Genomic DNA, 17,094 nt, shown 5'->3' with positions numbered 1-17,094 from the left:
AAAAAATCTGATTCACGCACACCCTAAGAAAAGTATTTAACAAAATCTTAACCATCTTTTTTGTTGTATACTGTTTACACAGACACTTGCCTTTTTTACAGAATGCTCTCAAAATGACTGATGATAACAATAATTCAGAAACCAGGTGGCTGTTGTGGTTTAAAATAGATGCTGCCAGGGCTTGGAAGCTAAAATAAACATTTAAAAGAAGCATGCCAGTGACAAGCCACTACACAAGTCAGTTTCAAGTTTTAATTTCACATGCTCAAGTCAGGAAGTGGGTAGACTGTCTGAGCTGTGGTAGACATTTCTAGTCATAAAGCTCATGTACAGATGACCAAGCAAAAATGCCCACCATGAGTGTGTTTCAAAGACAAGCGCTGCAACGAGGCATTGCTTCTTTTTATTAACCTCATTGTTGAAGCTGTTTATCACAGCCATTGGCTGACGGTCCAAAAAGTATTTGTGTAGTCAATGTTTGACAATGAAAAACATTTCATGCTTGGTGATAAGGATGATATGCATGGATATACACTGAACAAAAATATAATCGCAACATGCAAGAATTTCAAATATTTTAACATAATCAACCAATTGAAATATATTCATTAGGTCCTAATCTATGGATTTCACATGACTGGGAATACAGATATGCATCTGTTGGTCACAGATACAGTACCTTTAAAAAAAAGGTACGGGCGTGGATCAGAAAACCAGTCAGTATCTGGTGTGACCACCATTTGCCTCATGCAGTGCAACACATCTCCTTCACATAGAGTTGATCAGGCTGTCGATTGCGCAAACCCACAGTTTCATCAGCTGTCTGGGTGGCTGGTTTCAGACGATCCCGCAGGTGAAGAAGGATGTGGAATTCCTGGGCTGGCATGGTTACACGTATTTTGCGGTTGTGAGGCCGGCTGGTCGTACTGCCAAATTCTCTAAAACAACGTTGGAGGCGGCTTATGGTAGAGAAATTAACATTAAAGTCTCTGGCAACAGCTCTGGTGGACATTCCTGCAGTCAGCATGCCAATTGCACGCTCCCTCAAAACTTAAGACATCTGCGGCATTGTGTTGTGTGACAAAACTGCACATTTTAGAGTGGCCTTTTATTGTCCCCAGCGCAAGGTGCACCTGTGTAATGATCATGCTGTTTAATCAGCTTCTTGATATGTCAGGTGGATGGATTATCTTGGCAAAGGAGAAATGCTCACTAACAGGAATGTTAAATTTAAAAATCACAACATTTGAGAGAGATACGTTTGTGCGTATGGAATATTTCTGGGGGCTTTTATTTCAGCTCATGAAACATGGGACCAACACTTTACATGTTGCGTTAATATTTTTGTTCAGTATATTAATAACAGAAGTACCCCGAAAGTCAGCTGATAAAGAGTACACTTTAGTCTTTAAAACATCTTGCCCTACCATATGTCAAAAGGCCAGGTGAGGTTTACACTAGCCTCTGTCATTCAAACATGGAGGTTGGTTGTTGCAGGGTTATTTTAGCCACAAGGGGGCAGTGGCTGCATTCAGGCCAGACACACAGGTAGTCTGTTGGCATGTTAACTCGACAGTGCCTTCCAGGAGACACCATTGAAGAAGGGGTGACACTTGATGTCACTCACACCACCGCCTCCAGAGCCCAAACGATAACCAGCATCAAACTGCAGCAGCTGTGGAACATACAATAGTCACTCATTCAGAAAGATATGAGTTTGTACAATGTGTGTGGCTGTGTGTATCTGTGGTAGCAGGCTAGCAGCAAGTGTTTATATGTTTACGGTACTTAAAGTACAGGCCACATGGGTGTGTAAGGGGACACAGGCCTTACCTCAGTGAGCAGGGAGGCGGCTGCAGTACTCAGGTGGTCTGGGATCAGGAGCTGGGTGTGAGAATGCACCCTGGCTGGGTGGAACTGCCACAGGGGCTGGAGGCACAGGAACAGGCATACAGTTTCATTAAACAACCATGCCTAGATAATGACACCAACAACAGATATACATTATCAACAGGCCTAGTGGGCAGCATTGTCATTAATCTATACAGGTTTGGATTTACTACAGAGATCATGGAAAAACAGATTACCGGTATTCAATAGAATGTTGTTTACCATTCCAGTAAGAAGTTCAATCAGCAATGCCCCCAGACTCCACCAATCACAAGCCTCTGTGATTTTGGACACACCTCCAATCTCTGTTGGCCAACAACAAACAGAACTTGTTATTCACAGATTTATTAATGGATCAAACAAAATGTCTGACTCTCACCACTAGATGGCACTTTATATCTAGGGTAGGAACCCTATGTGTAACTGTTGTAACATGTGACATTGAAAAAGTGTTTTCACCTGGGGCACAGTACATCTGTTCCATAGCTTTAGAGTTGATTTCTGACTGAACTTCACTCCACTGGCCAAAGAATGTCAGGCAGACCTTTCCTAGTGAGAAACATGACATTATGTCACAATCAAAGTTAGTTGAATTTTCAAGACTCATGCCAAAAACAGAGACCAACAACAGGTTAAAGTGATTTAGGTGACTAACCATTGCTGGTGAGCAGGATATTCTTTGGGTTGAGGTCTCGGCACACCACACCTTGCTGGTGAAGACTTTCCAGGGCCAGGAGGATCTGAGCCCCCAACAGACGCACCTCTGCCTCAGGCAGCCCCCAGCAGCCCTGCCTGGCCTTGTCTTTCCCTCTGGAGGCCTTGCCTGGGAACTTGGGTAGGTGGCACCAGCCATCCACCTCAATGATCTGATCCTCACCCTGTCCATCCGATCCCTCTGACTTTAGGAAAGCATCCATGTCCCCCTTCCGACACTGTGGGGAGGCCCCTGTGGGGTCATGGGTGTTGGGGTAATATAGTGATCCTTTCTCTCGGGGGATGTCCTTACTCACAGGGCTCAGCAGCTCCCAGCCCTCCTCTACCTCCTCCCCTGGCTCTCTGCCAGGAGGCCCCACATGATACTTCACCCCTGTGAGGGCCAGAGAGGTGCCTGGCTGGGTCCCCCGCTGTGTCCCTGTACTGTGACAGTGAGAGACTGAAGGGTGTTGAGAGTTCCCTGAGGATGTCCTCATGAGCTTCAGCTTGTCTACTGTAGAGGGGGACACATCTCTGCCAGGCTGGGAAGTCTCTGTGCCCCTGGTTACTGAGTTTACCTTCTCCTCCTGCCCTCTCCCCTGGTGTGTGTCTGTCACCATGCTCACAGTGTTCTCAAGTTCTCTACCTGAAACACTGTCTTGGTGAGAGCCATTGGTAGTCAAAGTTTCTCTCTCACTAACCTGGCTTTGATTATGGAGGGGTAATTGCAATGTAGTGGGAACATACCTTTTCTGTGAATATAAACTGATAGAATGATTCTTGAAGTTCACTGTTGACCCTGCACCACCAGAAGAGGTCTGAGTTGTTTGAGGTACAGATTTACCTGCAGCTATATTGGAGTCAGTATCAGTCTCTGCATAGGGGGCTGAACTCTCACAGTTACAAGTCAGATCAGCCTTCCACACCATGTCGAAATCCGAACTGGATTCAATTTTTTCTGTTCCAGTCGCCTTCCCAGAGGGCTCAGAGGTGACATCAGGAGCCTGATCGATGCACGGATGACCATAGAGAGCAAGTTTGTCCTGAGTTTTAGAGTGCAAACACTGACTGAGGCCTGTTGGATGGAAATGGGGACTGGTGTCTGTCCTCATTGGCCTAGATAAGTAGGGCTGTGTCGCCGGAGCGTGTGGCGCTGCAGACCTGGAATTGTTCTGCAGGCAGCCTGTCTCCTCACAGTAGGAGTGGGTCCTGCAGCTCTCCAGGCGTTGCTGAGCCTCGTGCCAGGATGCAGGGGAGTCTGTGTCTGGGCTCTCCTCGCTCTCCCTCTCCAGGAGAGGGGTTGTCCATGTGCCCCCTCTGTCATTCTGCTGGTAGTCTGAGCTGATGGTAGGGGAGGTATAGCTGTTCTTCAGTTTGATCCTGTGCTGGCTGGGACTGGAGCATTCTGGGTGCTCCTTGGCTCGGTCGTTCCTGACCTTGTGCAGTTTGGAGAAAAGCTTCCCACCTACAGATTATAGAAAAGTCAATACATCAGACAATAGTTGTTTTTCTTCATTTTAATTCAGCTATCTTTTCTACTCTCTATGGCATCCTTGACCGAAAATGGCTGAAGATTGCAGCCATCAGCAAAAAATGAAAACTGTTGGTCCACTGCCTTTGCATGACTATAGGCTAGGTAAGAGCATCAGCTAAATCTCCCATACTGCAGGGCTGGCAGGCAGAACCTGTGTTCAGCTCACCTTGAACATGCTCCAGATGCAGGTACACAGCGTCCTCACTGACATAGTACCTCAGCAGCTTCACCATGAAGGGGACCCCCTGGGGGATGATAGTGGGCTGGTCCCGGCTCTCCCAGCTCGACTTGGGCAGGCTCTGTGAGGACACAGAGAACAACACACATATTACTATGCTGTTATTACCTTTGTCAAAATACAACTTATCACTACTGTAATACAAATTATTTTCAGTCTAGGCTTAATTAAGTCTATGGTTAATTTATCTAAAAACGAATCTCTCTACAAAAGCTGTCTCTACCAGTGCCTAGATAGATAGCATCTTCTCTGAGACCTACGCCTTAGCCACCCCTGCTACAGCATGTTCCAATAGCAACTCTCTGGTTACAGAAATGGGAGGTGCATTTGCACTAAGAGGGTCAAAGTAGAGGGCTTTTAGCCAGATCAATGGAGAAGGATACTCAGGGAGACAAGGCTGATAGTATTCCCATCAACTGGGCTGCCACAGAATGGCTGGCAGGGATCCAGACAGTACAACAGCCATCTGTGCACTGGATATGCATCTACACAGATATACATTTTACATTTAGCAGACACTCTTATCCAGAACAACTTACAGGAGCAATTAGGGTTTAGTGCCTTGCTCAAGGGCACATCAACAGATTTTTCACCTCGTCGGCTCGGGGATTCAAACCAGCAACCTTTCAGTGACTGGCCCAACGCTCTCAGCCGCTAGGCTCCCTGCACTACATGTGTACTCTGTCATTCTGCCCTGCCACCCTCCCCCCTGACATACTGTATTGGTAGTGTTGAGGCATAAGTACTTACTTTAACAACACATTTCTCCTTGGTAATCAGGCTTTGGACAATCAGGACCTTGGGGAGAAGACATATTTTATGTTAGTTTAAATAGAGCTGAGAATAAATTGAGTAGTTTGTTATTAGATGGTTATGACAGTTTTGGGACAAATTCATATTTGCAAAGATAAGCATCATGGTTCACTGGATCTATAAGACATGGTTAATAAAGGGGTAACTACAGCCAGGATGTCTGTTCAAGAGATGATCATCAGCTGTAACAACCAGGATGTCTGTTCAAGAGATGATCATCAGCTGTAACAACCAGGATGTCTGTTCAAGAGATTATCATCAGCTGTAACAACCAGGATGTCTGTTCAAGAGATTATCATCAGCTGTAACAACCAGGATGTCTGTTCAAGAGATGATCATCAGCTGTAACAAACAGTTCAAGTATACTCCGTCTGGTTGAGAGCAGTGGGTGTAAAAACCTCCCTACCTTATCGATGATCCCCACCACTTTACACATCTCTAGATCCTCCACTGGGGAACTCAGGTGTCTGATTGGCCGGAATCTCAGACTACTGTAACCCTGGTGATAAAAAGAGATTACAGCACAGATGTCAGCAATGTGGACACGTGTTTGTGTTGAATTCACATCAAAGTGCTTCTACTCTGGGATTAGTTACAATCTTAGGACAGATATTAGAATGTTACATAAGAGAGAGGAGGGAGAGAGAGCGCCCAGCCGTCCAGTGCGAGCCACCCTGGCAGATATAATGTGATCTCCCCCCGGTCGGGTGTAGTGTAACAGTTGTAACAGAGGGGATGTTGTGCTGCTCTGTAGCCAACATCCAGAGACTGTTAGCAGCACAGACTGATTACTCTGAAGATGTGACTCCGGCTTTCCCAGAAGGAAATGATTCAGAGTGGTGGACATATAAATAGCATATCAACCAACTCTTCAATAAACAGACTAGACATATAAATCAATACAGGAGTGAAAAGCTGGAAAATGAGTGCCCAGTATCATTGAGTAACACGGATGGTCAGAGCGGGTTGATACCCATTCATAAGATGTGCACAGTATTATGGAATGTTAGTCTTGTCAAGGGAGGGTTTACTGTAAAATGTAATCTTCTTACCCCTAAGTGAGAGTTCCCCTTCCCCAGGTTGTCCTGCAGGTGGGAGATAAAGATTTCCTCTGCCCTCTTTAGATACTGAGTAGTCTTCCTCTTCACTGCCTCCCGGCGCTCCTTGTTAGGGTCAACTGGAAGACAGACCAACCTTAGATTTCTCTCCCCCTCACACAGAGAGGGAGAGAAACCTCACTTCACTAAACTCAAATCAACTCACAGGGATTGACATTAAGGGTTGCCCTATTATATAAGAATTCCAGTAGCCTAAAACTCATCTTTCTCATTCCTCCACATTGTTTAACCTAAGTGAATTTATGGCATTTATGCCAGTCAGACAAGCTGAGCCTGCTCTGAGATTTTTTTTACTGATAACAACCAAATACAAAGAATTCCAGTCCTGATCTTTCTGATCCCTCCCCTATGGGGTCTTTGGCCTGGTTTGCTAACTACCACTCTCAAAGAGTGCAGTGTATAAAGTCAGAACATCTACTGTCTCAGCCACTGCCTGTCACCAAGGGAGTACCCCAAGGCTCGATCCTAGGCCCCACGCTCTTGTCAATTTACATCAACAATATAGCTCAGGCAGTAGGAAGCTCTCTCATCCATTTACAGTGGGGGAAAAAAGTATTTAGTCAGCCACCAATTGTGCAAGTTCTCCCACTTAAAAAGATGAGAGAGGCCTGTAATTTTCATCATAAGTACACGTCAACTATGACAGACAAATTGAGGAAAAAAAATCCAGAAAATCACATTGTAGGATTTTTTATGAATTTATTTGCAAATTATGGTGGAAAATAAGTATTTGGTCACCTACAAACAAGCAAGATTTCTGGCTCTCACAGACCTGTAACTTCTTCTTTAAGAGGTTCCTCTGTCCTCCACTCGTTACCTGTATTAATGGCACCTGTTTGAACTTGTTATCAGTATAAAAGACACCTGTCCACAACCTCAAACAGTCACACTCCAAACTCCACTATGGCCAAGACCAAAGAGCTGTCAAAGGACACCAGAAACAAAATTGTAGACCTGCACCAGGCTGGGAAGACTGAATCTGCAATAGGTAAGCAGCTTGGTTTGAAGAAATCAACTGTGGGAGCAATTATTAGGAAATGGAAGACATACAAGACCACTGATAATCTCCCTCGATCTGGGGCTCCACGCAAGATCTCACCCCGTGGGGTCAAAATGATCACAAGAACGGTGAGCAAAAATCCCAGAACCACACGGGGGGACCTAGTGAATGACCTGCAGAGAGCTGGGACCAAAGTAACAAAGTCTACCATCAGTAACACACTACGCCGCCAGGGACTCAAATCCTGCAGTGCCAGACGTGTCCCCCTGCTTAAGCCAGTACATGTCCAGGCCCGTCTGAAGTTTGCTAGCGTGCATTTGGATGATCCAGAAGAGGATTGGGAGAATGTCATATGGTCAGATGAAACCAAAATATAACTTTTTGGTAAAAGCTCAACTCGTCGTGTTTGGAAAACAAAGAATGCTGAGTTGCATCCAAAGAACACCATACCTACTGTGAAGCATGGGGGTGGAAACATCATGCTTTGGGGCTGTTTTTCTGCAAAGGGACCAGGACGACTGATCCGTGTAAAGGAAAGAATGAATGGGGCCATGTATCGTGAGATTTTGAGTGAAAACCTCCTTCCATCAGCAAGGGCATTGAAGATGAAACGTGGCTGGGTCTTTCAGCATGACAATGATCCCAAACACACCACCCGGGCAACGAAGGAGTGGCTTCGTAAGAAGCATTTCAAGGTCCTGGAATGGCCTAGCCAGTCTCCAAATCTCAACCCCATAGAAAATCTTTGGAGGGAGTTGAAAGTCTGTGTTGCCCAGCGACAGCCCCAAAACATCACTGCTCTAGAGGAGATCTGCATGGAGGGGCCAAAATACCAGCAACAGTGTGTGAAAACCTTGTGAAGACTTACAGAAAACGTTTGACCTGTGTCATTGCCAACAAAGGGTATATAACAAAGTATTGAGAAACTTTTGTTATTGACCAAATACTTATTTTCCACCATAATTTGCAAATAAATTCATAAAAAATCCTACAATGTGATTTTCTGGATTTTTTTTCCTCATTTTGTCTGTCATAGTTGACGTGTACCTATGATGGAAATTACAGGCTTCTCTCATCTTTTTAAGTGGGAGAACTTGCACAATTGGTGGCTGACTAAATATTGTTTCCCCCACTGTATATGCAGATGATACAGTCTTATACTCAGCTGGCCCCTCCCCGGATTCTGTGTTAAATGCTCTACAACAAAGCTTTCTTAGTGTCCAACAAGCTTTCTCTGCCCTTAACCTTGTTCTGAACACCCCCAAAACAAAGGTCATGTGGTTTGGTAAGAAGAATGCCCCTCTCCCCACCGGTGTGATTACTACCTCTGAGGGTTTAGAGCTTGAGGTAGTCACCTCATACAAGTACTTGGGAGTATGGCTAGACGGTACACTGTCCTTCTCTCAAGACATATCAAAGCTGCAGGCTAAGGTTGAATCTAGACTTGGTTTCCTCTAATCGCTCCTCTTTCACCCCAGCTGCCAAACTAACCCTGATTCAGATGACCGTCCTACCCATGCTAGATTACAGAGACGTAATTGATAGATTGGCAGGTAAGGGTGCTCTCGAGCGGCTAGCTGTTCTTTACCATTCGGTAAATCAGATTTGCCACCAATGCTCCTAATAGGACACATCAATGCACTCTATACTCCTCTGTAAACTGGTTATCTCTGTATACCCGTCGCAAGACCCACTGGTTGATGCTTATTTACAAAACCCTCTTAGGCCTCACTACCCCTATCTGAGAAACCTACTGCAGCCCACATCCTCCACATACAACACCCTTTCTGCCAGTCACATTCTGTTAAAGGTCCCCTATGCACACACATCCCTGGGTCGCTCCTCTTTCCAGTTCACTGCAGCTAGCGACTGGAACGAGCTGCAAAAAACACTAAAACTGGACAGTTTTATCTCCATCTCTTCATTCAAAGACTCAATCATGGACACTCTTACTGACAGTTATGGCTGCTTCACGTGATGTATTGTTGTCTGTGCCCAATAATGTTTTTACCATGTCTTGTGCTGCTGCCATGTTGTGTTGCTACCATGTTGTTTTCATGTTGGGTTGCTACCTTGCTGTGTTGTCGTGTGTTGCTGCCATGCTATGTTGTTGTCTTGGGTCTCTCTTTATGTAGTGTTGACTCGTTGTGATGTGTGTTTGGTCCTATATTTATATATATATATATATATATAATTTTTTTATCCCTGTCCCCGCAGGAGGCCTTTTGCCTTTTGGTAGGCCGTATTGTAAATAAGAATTTGTTCTTAACTGACTTGCCTAGTTAAATAAAGGTTAAATAAGAAAAAAGAAAAAAAAGAATGTGTAGGTAAAAGGCCGGCAATACTGGAAGGCATTTCTGCGTGTAAATAGCCTATTGCCATTTTCAGGCAGGTGATCATAATCTTCAGGCAACCAAAGAATACTCCTGACTTGCTGGATGGGCAAGTGCCTTTCAGACTTTAATGTCAACCCCTGACTCATATAATTCAAAAGCGTTTGTTTTACCTACTTCACTAAAACAGCAGAGGAAAGAGCAGAATAATATTCAGCATACTTTGCCAGTATGGAAATCTCTCGCTGACCTTGGCTTTCTGACTTCCTGTTTTTCATAGGAATGATTTAATTCTGCTTTTCAATGGATGAATCATGGACGGACAAATCCACATGTTCCTGTTTCATGCCGCGTGACTTGTTCTCACAGTGTTGAGTAGCTGATCTATTCAATATCACCCTAACCAGAACCCTGCATGTTGATAGAATACAGTACAGTACAGTAGATTTACCACTGTACCTTGAACTCCATTGAGCAGCAGGTCAACCCCATTCTTGTAGTAGCTGAAGGCAGCCTCATAGTCTTCATTGACCTCCCTGTCCAGAGCCATGCGGATCTGCTTGGCTGCCTCCACCAGGTAGTCTCTCTTGGCCATGGCTGTCCTGTCTGTCCTGGCTTGACTCTGTGGAGGTCCAGACGGGCCTAGCAGCCACACAACAGACCTGGTTAAAGGAGTGTACTGTAGGAACGTCCTAGGAGGAATCATAACACGACCAGCCACCGCTAAGACTTTACTCTCTTTAAGGGAAGTTCCAAAGAATAATCCTTATTCTGGTGGTGAATGATTGATCAAATCTCCAGAGGTGGTAACTGCCGAAAACCAAGAGTCAATATTTCTCAGGGCTACAGTAAATCCCTTAACTAGTCACTTGTCTGAGAAAAACATGACAGCAAAGCACAAAACAGAGAGTAATGTGAAAGTAATGTGACCAATAACAGACTGTTTCTGTTCTTCTCCATGCTATCGTTAGATCATAAACATGTGGAGTAAGTTGTCTCACCTTTGCTCCCTGGTCCTGTCAGCAGTGGGACTCATCACTGGCAGCAGTCAGTCGGCTCACTGGGGGGTTATCCTCCTCCACTTGAAGGTTAAAGTCTTTATTGACGAACATGACGATACGAACCTGGGTAATCAGAGAGTTTGGTTCAACTTCAGCAGAGCACAGAAACTGAGTATGAGTGTGCTGCTCCTGTATTATTGGTGATGAATGAACAGACACTGTCAGTGCTGCTGCGGTGGCCGAGGAACGATGACTCGGAGTGCTTAACTGCCTGATGTCCACTCACTCATGTCAGATTAAATACATATAGGAAAGCTGTGGGCAGATCCCTGTTGTCAGAGGACTTATAAATGCTAATGTATTGCAATACCACAAATGTGCACTATGAAAATGTGCTGATGCCTTACTACAGTACAATTGTGACATGGGGTTAGCTCTGTATACACACCCACACACATACACTCATTATCATCCCTCATACAGTCTGATGAGGGGAAGTCAAGCCAAGTAGCACTGCAGCACCCTAGTGTGTCTGTCGTTGAGAATCCACACAGCAATAACATGCAGTCAGCCTCCTGCAGTATTCCCATGATACATGCACCAACATCCTTGATACCAATGACAAACATATCATGTGAACATAGAGACAAGCCAGAACACACAAGATTCACAATGGAATAATCACATTTGTTTGTCTCGAATGGATAAATGCTTGCATAATACACACATCATGGTCGCCACACGACAGACAGGGATGCTATAGCATATAATAAGCCACTGTTATGAAACACAGCCATCTGCATTCTCTCTCAATCCTCCCTCACACTGCTATTTCAGCATCCCTGATCTGGCCCTCCTTAGAGGGGGAGGCAGGCTAGAATAGATCTAAAAATCAGTGCTGCTGCACACACACACACACACCACTACATATATACATATATATTCTACCTACCTGATGTGATCAGAGCATGCCCTGGACCCACCGCCCCAGCAGCTGCCTGCATCCTCAGCAGCCGACCTCCCTTCACAGATCTCAGGAAAAGGAGGGCGCTCATCTAGGCTGCCTATTGGCTTGCGATGATGTCACTAAGGGTACCATTTGCCACAAGGCCTTCACTTCCCCCCTCCCATCCTGACAGATGCAAGATTTAAAAAGACAGTGCTATCTTTGTCTTGCTGTGTCTCCAGACCTATTTTTCTATTTCAGATAGATTTTGCAATATGTTACAGTATGTTATAGTATAATGTTGTATGAAAATGTGAATGAGTCAATGGATTTGTACAACAATTACCTGAAACCGTAAGAATAAAACAATGTGCATGGTTCATTGTTGTATATGTAGTGGGTGGATACTATGTGGGTCTCACCCTGCCTGGTTAGTGTAATCTGCTCTGACTTGGTCCTCAGTACCAGATGGAGCCAGCTTCTTGCTGGAGCACAAAGAACAACCCCAGGGGAGGGCTTGCTTACAGAGGAGCTGGGCGGAAGCCCCAGCCTGAGCCAAAGGAGGGGAGAGGGGAGGGGGAAGGGAGGAAAAGGAGAGGCCCAGCCCTTCAGCCCAAAGCTAGGGTGGGAGGGGTCTGATATCATACTGGGGATGAGTCATATTGAGGTGCTAGTTATACGGAATGACTCAAATTCGACTGAAAAATAAGGGGTGGGATACCGCACCCCTATACTCTTTCTCATTGGACTGCCCAGGTAATGGGAGGGAATCTGACACAGTGGCTGGGTATTTCTAGTAATGATAATAATGAACATTTTATTTTTCAATTCAATTTCAAATTAACCGAAATAGAACACATAGTTATTTTAATGCTTCAGTTTGATTTTATTTCAGAAATTCAAGGGACGTGATTTTCAAATGCAAGTCAATGCATCAGACAATGTAATGAATATCTATCTGTTCAACAAAGCCCCATGCTGTCAGAAAGTAATATCAGTCGCATCAATCAAGATACAATAGACCAGAGGGGGAATCTAGTCTTTGTTAAACTTGACACTATAGGACACATAGTAGCCCTTGTTGTACATATAGAGTTTCTGATCAATAGGGTTGTAGTGCAGGTTTATACATCCATCCTGGAACTTCTCCAATGGAATGCTGAGGTAGTTCTCCTGCTCTGTTTTGGTGTCATAAGAGCAGAAGATCTCCTCTGTGTGAACATGGACTGGTCTGGTAGCATAGAGAACACCACACACCATGAAGGCATTGCCTACCAATGATTTGTACACACCGGTGCTCCATACATCCTCTATACCAAATTCAACCTTGTTTACTTTGGCAATGACCATTTTACCTTTGGATTCATCTGTGGCATATGTTACCCACAGTCCATTCTCATCGGCTGAGAAGTCCATGTTCTGATTGGCTGAGAAACTGTATGAGAATGTTGCATTGGCTTTTTCAATTACTCTGTAGTCATATTTGGATGTGGTCAAATTCAGTTTAGCCATGCTGAATGGGCTGTTTTTCTGGTAATACAGGGTGTTACCATGAACAATGTAATTGTTGCCGGTACCCTGCCATCCATTTGGTAAGTCATGTCGTTTAAATGAATTCCTCAAAACCAGACTTTGATAGTCGGAGTAAAGATAAAAGTTATGCACTGAGGCACTGCTATAGGCACCATACCAATACACTGATTCAAAGCCACAATTGGGTTTTGAGTCTTTTCCCCACCCCCCAAATCTGTAGCCTGCATTCAAGTCTGCATTGAGTTGGCTGACCACTGGCTTCGCTACACTGGTGATGCCTTTGTGGTTGCAGGAACCTGGGGGGAAATATAAATAGCTATTGATAATATATATGACAAACAAATCCACAAACTACTGCTTTTGATATAATGATACAATCTGTCAACAATGCTACCATAAGAGGCTCCTTACCAATATCTGGGTTTATGCCCTCCTCTTGGTTCTTCTGACACTCCTCCAGCTTCTTCTGCAGTTTTCCAAACTCAATACGGATCACCTCCAGGTTACTCTTGTCATAGCTCTCCAACTGGTTCACAATCAGGCTCATGTTGCAAATCTATGGATGCATGTGTACAAAGGACAAATTAGTCATTCGTTCCACACAGCAACATTCCTCTTGCTCCTGCTTCATATTGCCTGTCACTTATTTATTATGCCACTGTCAGACATGAATAGTCATTCCGATATATCTGTCTATCTATCACCCATTTACCTCTGTGTACAGGCTGTCGAACATAGGCGAGGAGGAGTTGAGGGAATCCTTCAGCTGTGTCACCAACAATTCAAACTCTCTCAGCTTGATCCTGAGAAGCTCGAAATCCAGTCAGATGTACTTATCAGGGCCACTCTCCACAATCTCAACTCTCATAGTCAGGTTCCTCAGCTCAGCCAAAAAGATCACAAGCTTGCCCTTGTAACTGTCGCAAGAGAGACACAGGTACTAGTCCCGGTGTAAGATATCTAGTAGGGTATACTGTGAATGAGGTCTCAGTTAAATATACACATGCATCTCCTCTGAGGTTTACGAGACATGTTCCATTTACCGGAGTAGGCGACTTTTAACATCACTCTAAAACCTGGTGTGTAAATGCAATATGAATGTAATCCTGTTCATGGGGCTCACACCTTATGGTGTTCAGTACAGTGCAATACAGTACCTTATTTATCTGGATTCCCACTTCCAGCATCAGATCCTTGGTGACTTGTTGCATGTGTTCCACACGGTCGGAAGGGAAGGTGGTGTCAGGTAGAAACATATGACAAAGGCATTGCCCTGACTCCCCTACAGATGCAGTCACATTGCCAGAGTCCCAGTCCTCCATTGGCTGGAGGAAAATACAGAAAATACTAGTTAAGAGTGAACTTCACAGTGGTACCTCACAATAGTAGTAAACTAGTGGTCTATTTGGAAGTATCTCTAGCTGTTAAGTTTTAGTGGAAGGAGAAAATGAAAGTCCTTTACCAGCCTAGCCACCGCAGGGCAAAGAAGAGGCAGGAGCAGTAGAAATGGAACCATCTTGTCTCCAGTGTTGTTCTGGTGAGTCTCCTTGTCTGTTTGCTCTGGATTTTTAAAGACCCTCCTATCAGCTCAACAGAAACATCTTGCTTCTTCCCACGGGGGGCCAGTATGAAAATGTATGCACTCACTAACTGTAAGTCCCTCTGGATAAGTGTCTGCTAAATGACTAAAATGTAAATAATTACTGCTGTTGCATAAGAGACTCCCTTCAATTCTTGAGACATTATATGCAGACATCCTTGTTTGCTTGTGATAAAATACTATTTTCTGAAACCTGTCTCTTATCCTTTTATTGATCACAATGATGATGTGGACATGGAGTTCATGAGAAACGGGCCATATGGACAGTTTCTCAGTTATGATGACGACATGTTATAGATGGTACCTGATATTATCAACCGCGTAACCAGATCTTACGATCAGTCATCAACAATGTGGCAGGATATCATATGTTGAGATAAGCATATGATTGTATGATAAAGTATTTTCATCCTTATTCCAATTATATAGCCTAGCAAGTTCCAGCAAACAAATATTACTTTACTTCTCCCGATGGGACTTTAGATTGTATGTTGGTAAGTATAGTACTGGTTTGGGTTTGATTCTGCCCTAGTTTTTCCATGAACCTCATTTTAGTAGTTAATTCACTCAAGCAACATTCCATAGTCCGATCAATACTGTTATGTATGCTTGAATTGCTAACATAATAAATGGCCTTTGTAAATGATTATTTAATTTACAGGAAATTATGGGCAAAGCGGATTGGGTCTATGTTCAACATAGTTCTATCATAGCATTTTTTTAGATAAGAAAGGGAGTTGTGTTGTGTTTACAGTGGTCTGTGTGTCAAACCAGAAGTGATAGTTGACATAGTAGCCATCGTTGTACATGTCAAGTTTCTGTTCAGTGGGTTGCAGTCGAGGTTGACATACTTGTCCTGGAACCACTCAAATGGAACGCTCATGTAGCTCTCTTGTTTTGTCTTGGTGTCATAAGTGTAAAATATATCCTCATAGTGAATGTCAACTGTTCTGACAGCATAGAAAACCTCACACACCATGAAGGCATTGCTCACAGATGGTTTGCACACACTGGCTTCCAACAACTCCTCTATACCAAATGATGGTTCATGGATTTGAGCAATTACCATTTTACCCTTGGATTCCTCTGTGGCATAGGTCACCCACAGCCCATTCTCATCAGCAGCAAAGTCTAGGTTCTGATTGGGTGAGTGACTGTATGAGAATCTGGTGCTAGCCTTTGCAATCACCCTGTGCTCATATTTCATAGTAGTAATATTCAGTTTGACCATGCTAAATGGGTTGTTAAATTGATAATACAGGGTGTTATTACCAACAATGAAGTTGTTACCAGTTCCATACCAGCTACTTGACAAGCTTTGGTGTTTAAATTGAGTTCTCAAAATAGGATTTTTGTAGTTACCGTAAAATCTCATGTCAACAATTGAGGCACAACCCAGAGTAACAGTATTGAGATTCAGAACCATGCACAGGTTTAGAATCATTTCCCCACCCTCCCCAGTTTGTAGCCAGCATTCAAGTGGGCATTCAGTTGACTGACGATGGACTTGCTGATTGTTGTTATACCTCTGTGCTCACAGGACCCTGAGAAAAGAGGGTACAGTCAGTGACATCAAACGTGCAAGAGTCTAAGACATTTTGGCATGAGGCAGGTGCGTATCATTTAAAAACTGGTCTTAGACTTACCGATTTAGGGGTTGATCTCATTGTGGCAACTCTCACACTCCTCCAGTTTGAGCTGTATCTTGATGTACTCACAACTGGTCACCAGCACCAGGTTCTTGTCATACCTCTCCAGCTTGGTCAGGACCACCACCATGGAGGAGATCTGAGAGAGAACACCGATAAGCATGAGCAACCACAAGACCAAAAGTTTTAAATCTTACAAAAGAGAAATATCTCAAGTGAAAAGTCGACATGGTCATTGACCATAGCTGTATCATGACCATATGAGTTGTTAGGGACAGTCTTTGGGTAATTACCTGCTGGTGCAGAGACTCAAAAGACTGTAGTGGAGGTCTGTATGGAGCCCAGGAGCTCCTGCACCAGAGTCTCCACCTGTTTGATCTGCACCTTCACCTCCTCCATGTAGGCCTCGCTGTACGCTTCATGGTTCTTCTCCATCAGCTCCACCAACACCGTCAGGTTCACTAACCATTCTGCACACAGTCAGCTTGTTCTCATATGTCTCAAACTGGAGGGAAGGATATTTGATATACAGTAAGTACCTTCTAAGTCACATATCATAGGCAAACAGAATTATTGTTAAGGAAATAGTCATCAGAACCATTGCTCATTGCAGAATCTATGGCGTACATCAGAGAGTGATAGGCCTTCACACCCACACTGTCACCATCAAAGACACATGTCACAGAATATCTAGACACCTTTTACAACTGTGTGACGTCAGTTATCTTTGACAAACAGATTCTAAC

At 44.1% G+C, this 17,094-nt stretch overlaps 1 protein-coding gene and 1 pseudogene across 3 annotated transcripts; both read right to left on the bottom strand.

Moving 5' to 3' along the window:
- Positions 1-238: 238 nt before the first annotated feature.
- On the bottom strand, positions 239-10,743 carry LOC311146065 (ribosomal protein S6 kinase-like 1). 2 transcript variants are annotated; one of them, XM_084182529.1, is made up of 11 exons: positions 10,621-10,743; positions 10,079-10,261; positions 6,221-6,345; positions 5,575-5,667; positions 5,106-5,153; positions 4,284-4,416; positions 2,546-4,048; positions 2,350-2,439; positions 2,113-2,195; positions 1,834-1,929; positions 239-1,675 (listed from the first exon to the last, which is right to left on the bottom strand). In XM_084182529.1, exons 2-11 carry the CDS (start codon positions 10,212-10,214, stop codon positions 1,565-1,567), a joined length of 2,418 nt encoding a protein of 805 aa, XP_084038655.1. In that variant the 5' UTR covers positions 10,215-10,261; positions 10,621-10,743; the 3' UTR covers positions 239-1,564. The 2 variants fall into 2 exon arrangements, with proteins under 2 accessions (XP_084038655.1, XP_084038654.1); XM_084182528.1 differs by lacking the exon at positions 10,621-10,743 and having other exon boundaries at positions 10,079-10,417.
- Positions 10,744-12,207: 1,464 nt separating this feature from the next.
- LOC311145353 (olfactomedin-like) lies at positions 12,208-16,783 on the bottom strand (annotated as a pseudogene). The gene is made up of 7 exons (XR_014615594.1): positions 16,642-16,783; positions 16,346-16,487; positions 15,452-16,243; positions 14,257-14,424; positions 13,812-14,039; positions 13,511-13,655; positions 12,208-13,395 (listed from the first exon to the last, which is right to left on the bottom strand). The product of XR_014615594.1 is annotated as an olfactomedin-like (transcript).
- Between the last annotated feature and the right edge of the window lie 311 nt (positions 16,784-17,094).

This window comes from Coregonus lavaretus (assembly GCF_964263955.1).
Source record: "Coregonus lavaretus genome assembly, chromosome: 18".
Taxonomy (NCBI): domain Eukaryota; kingdom Metazoa; phylum Chordata; class Actinopteri; order Salmoniformes; family Salmonidae; genus Coregonus; species Coregonus lavaretus.
Note: the sequence above shows the minus strand (reverse complement) of the source record. Positions and strands in the feature narration are given on the sequence as shown.

Bases quoted from the DNA above. Each gene is read 5' to 3' on its own strand.
- LOC311146065 (XM_084182528.1), bottom strand. From the start codon at position 10,325: ATGATTCCTCCTAGGACGTTCCTACAGTACACTCCTTTAACCAGGTCT. The intron at 2,440-2,545 runs GTTAGTCACCTA...GTTTCTCACTAG, and splicing joins TATCCTGCTCACCAGCAATG to GAAAGGTCTGCCTGACATTC. The intron at 2,196-2,349 runs GTGAAAACACTT...GTTGGCCAACAG, and splicing joins ACAGATGTACTGTGCCCCAG to AGATTGGAGGTGTGTCCAAA.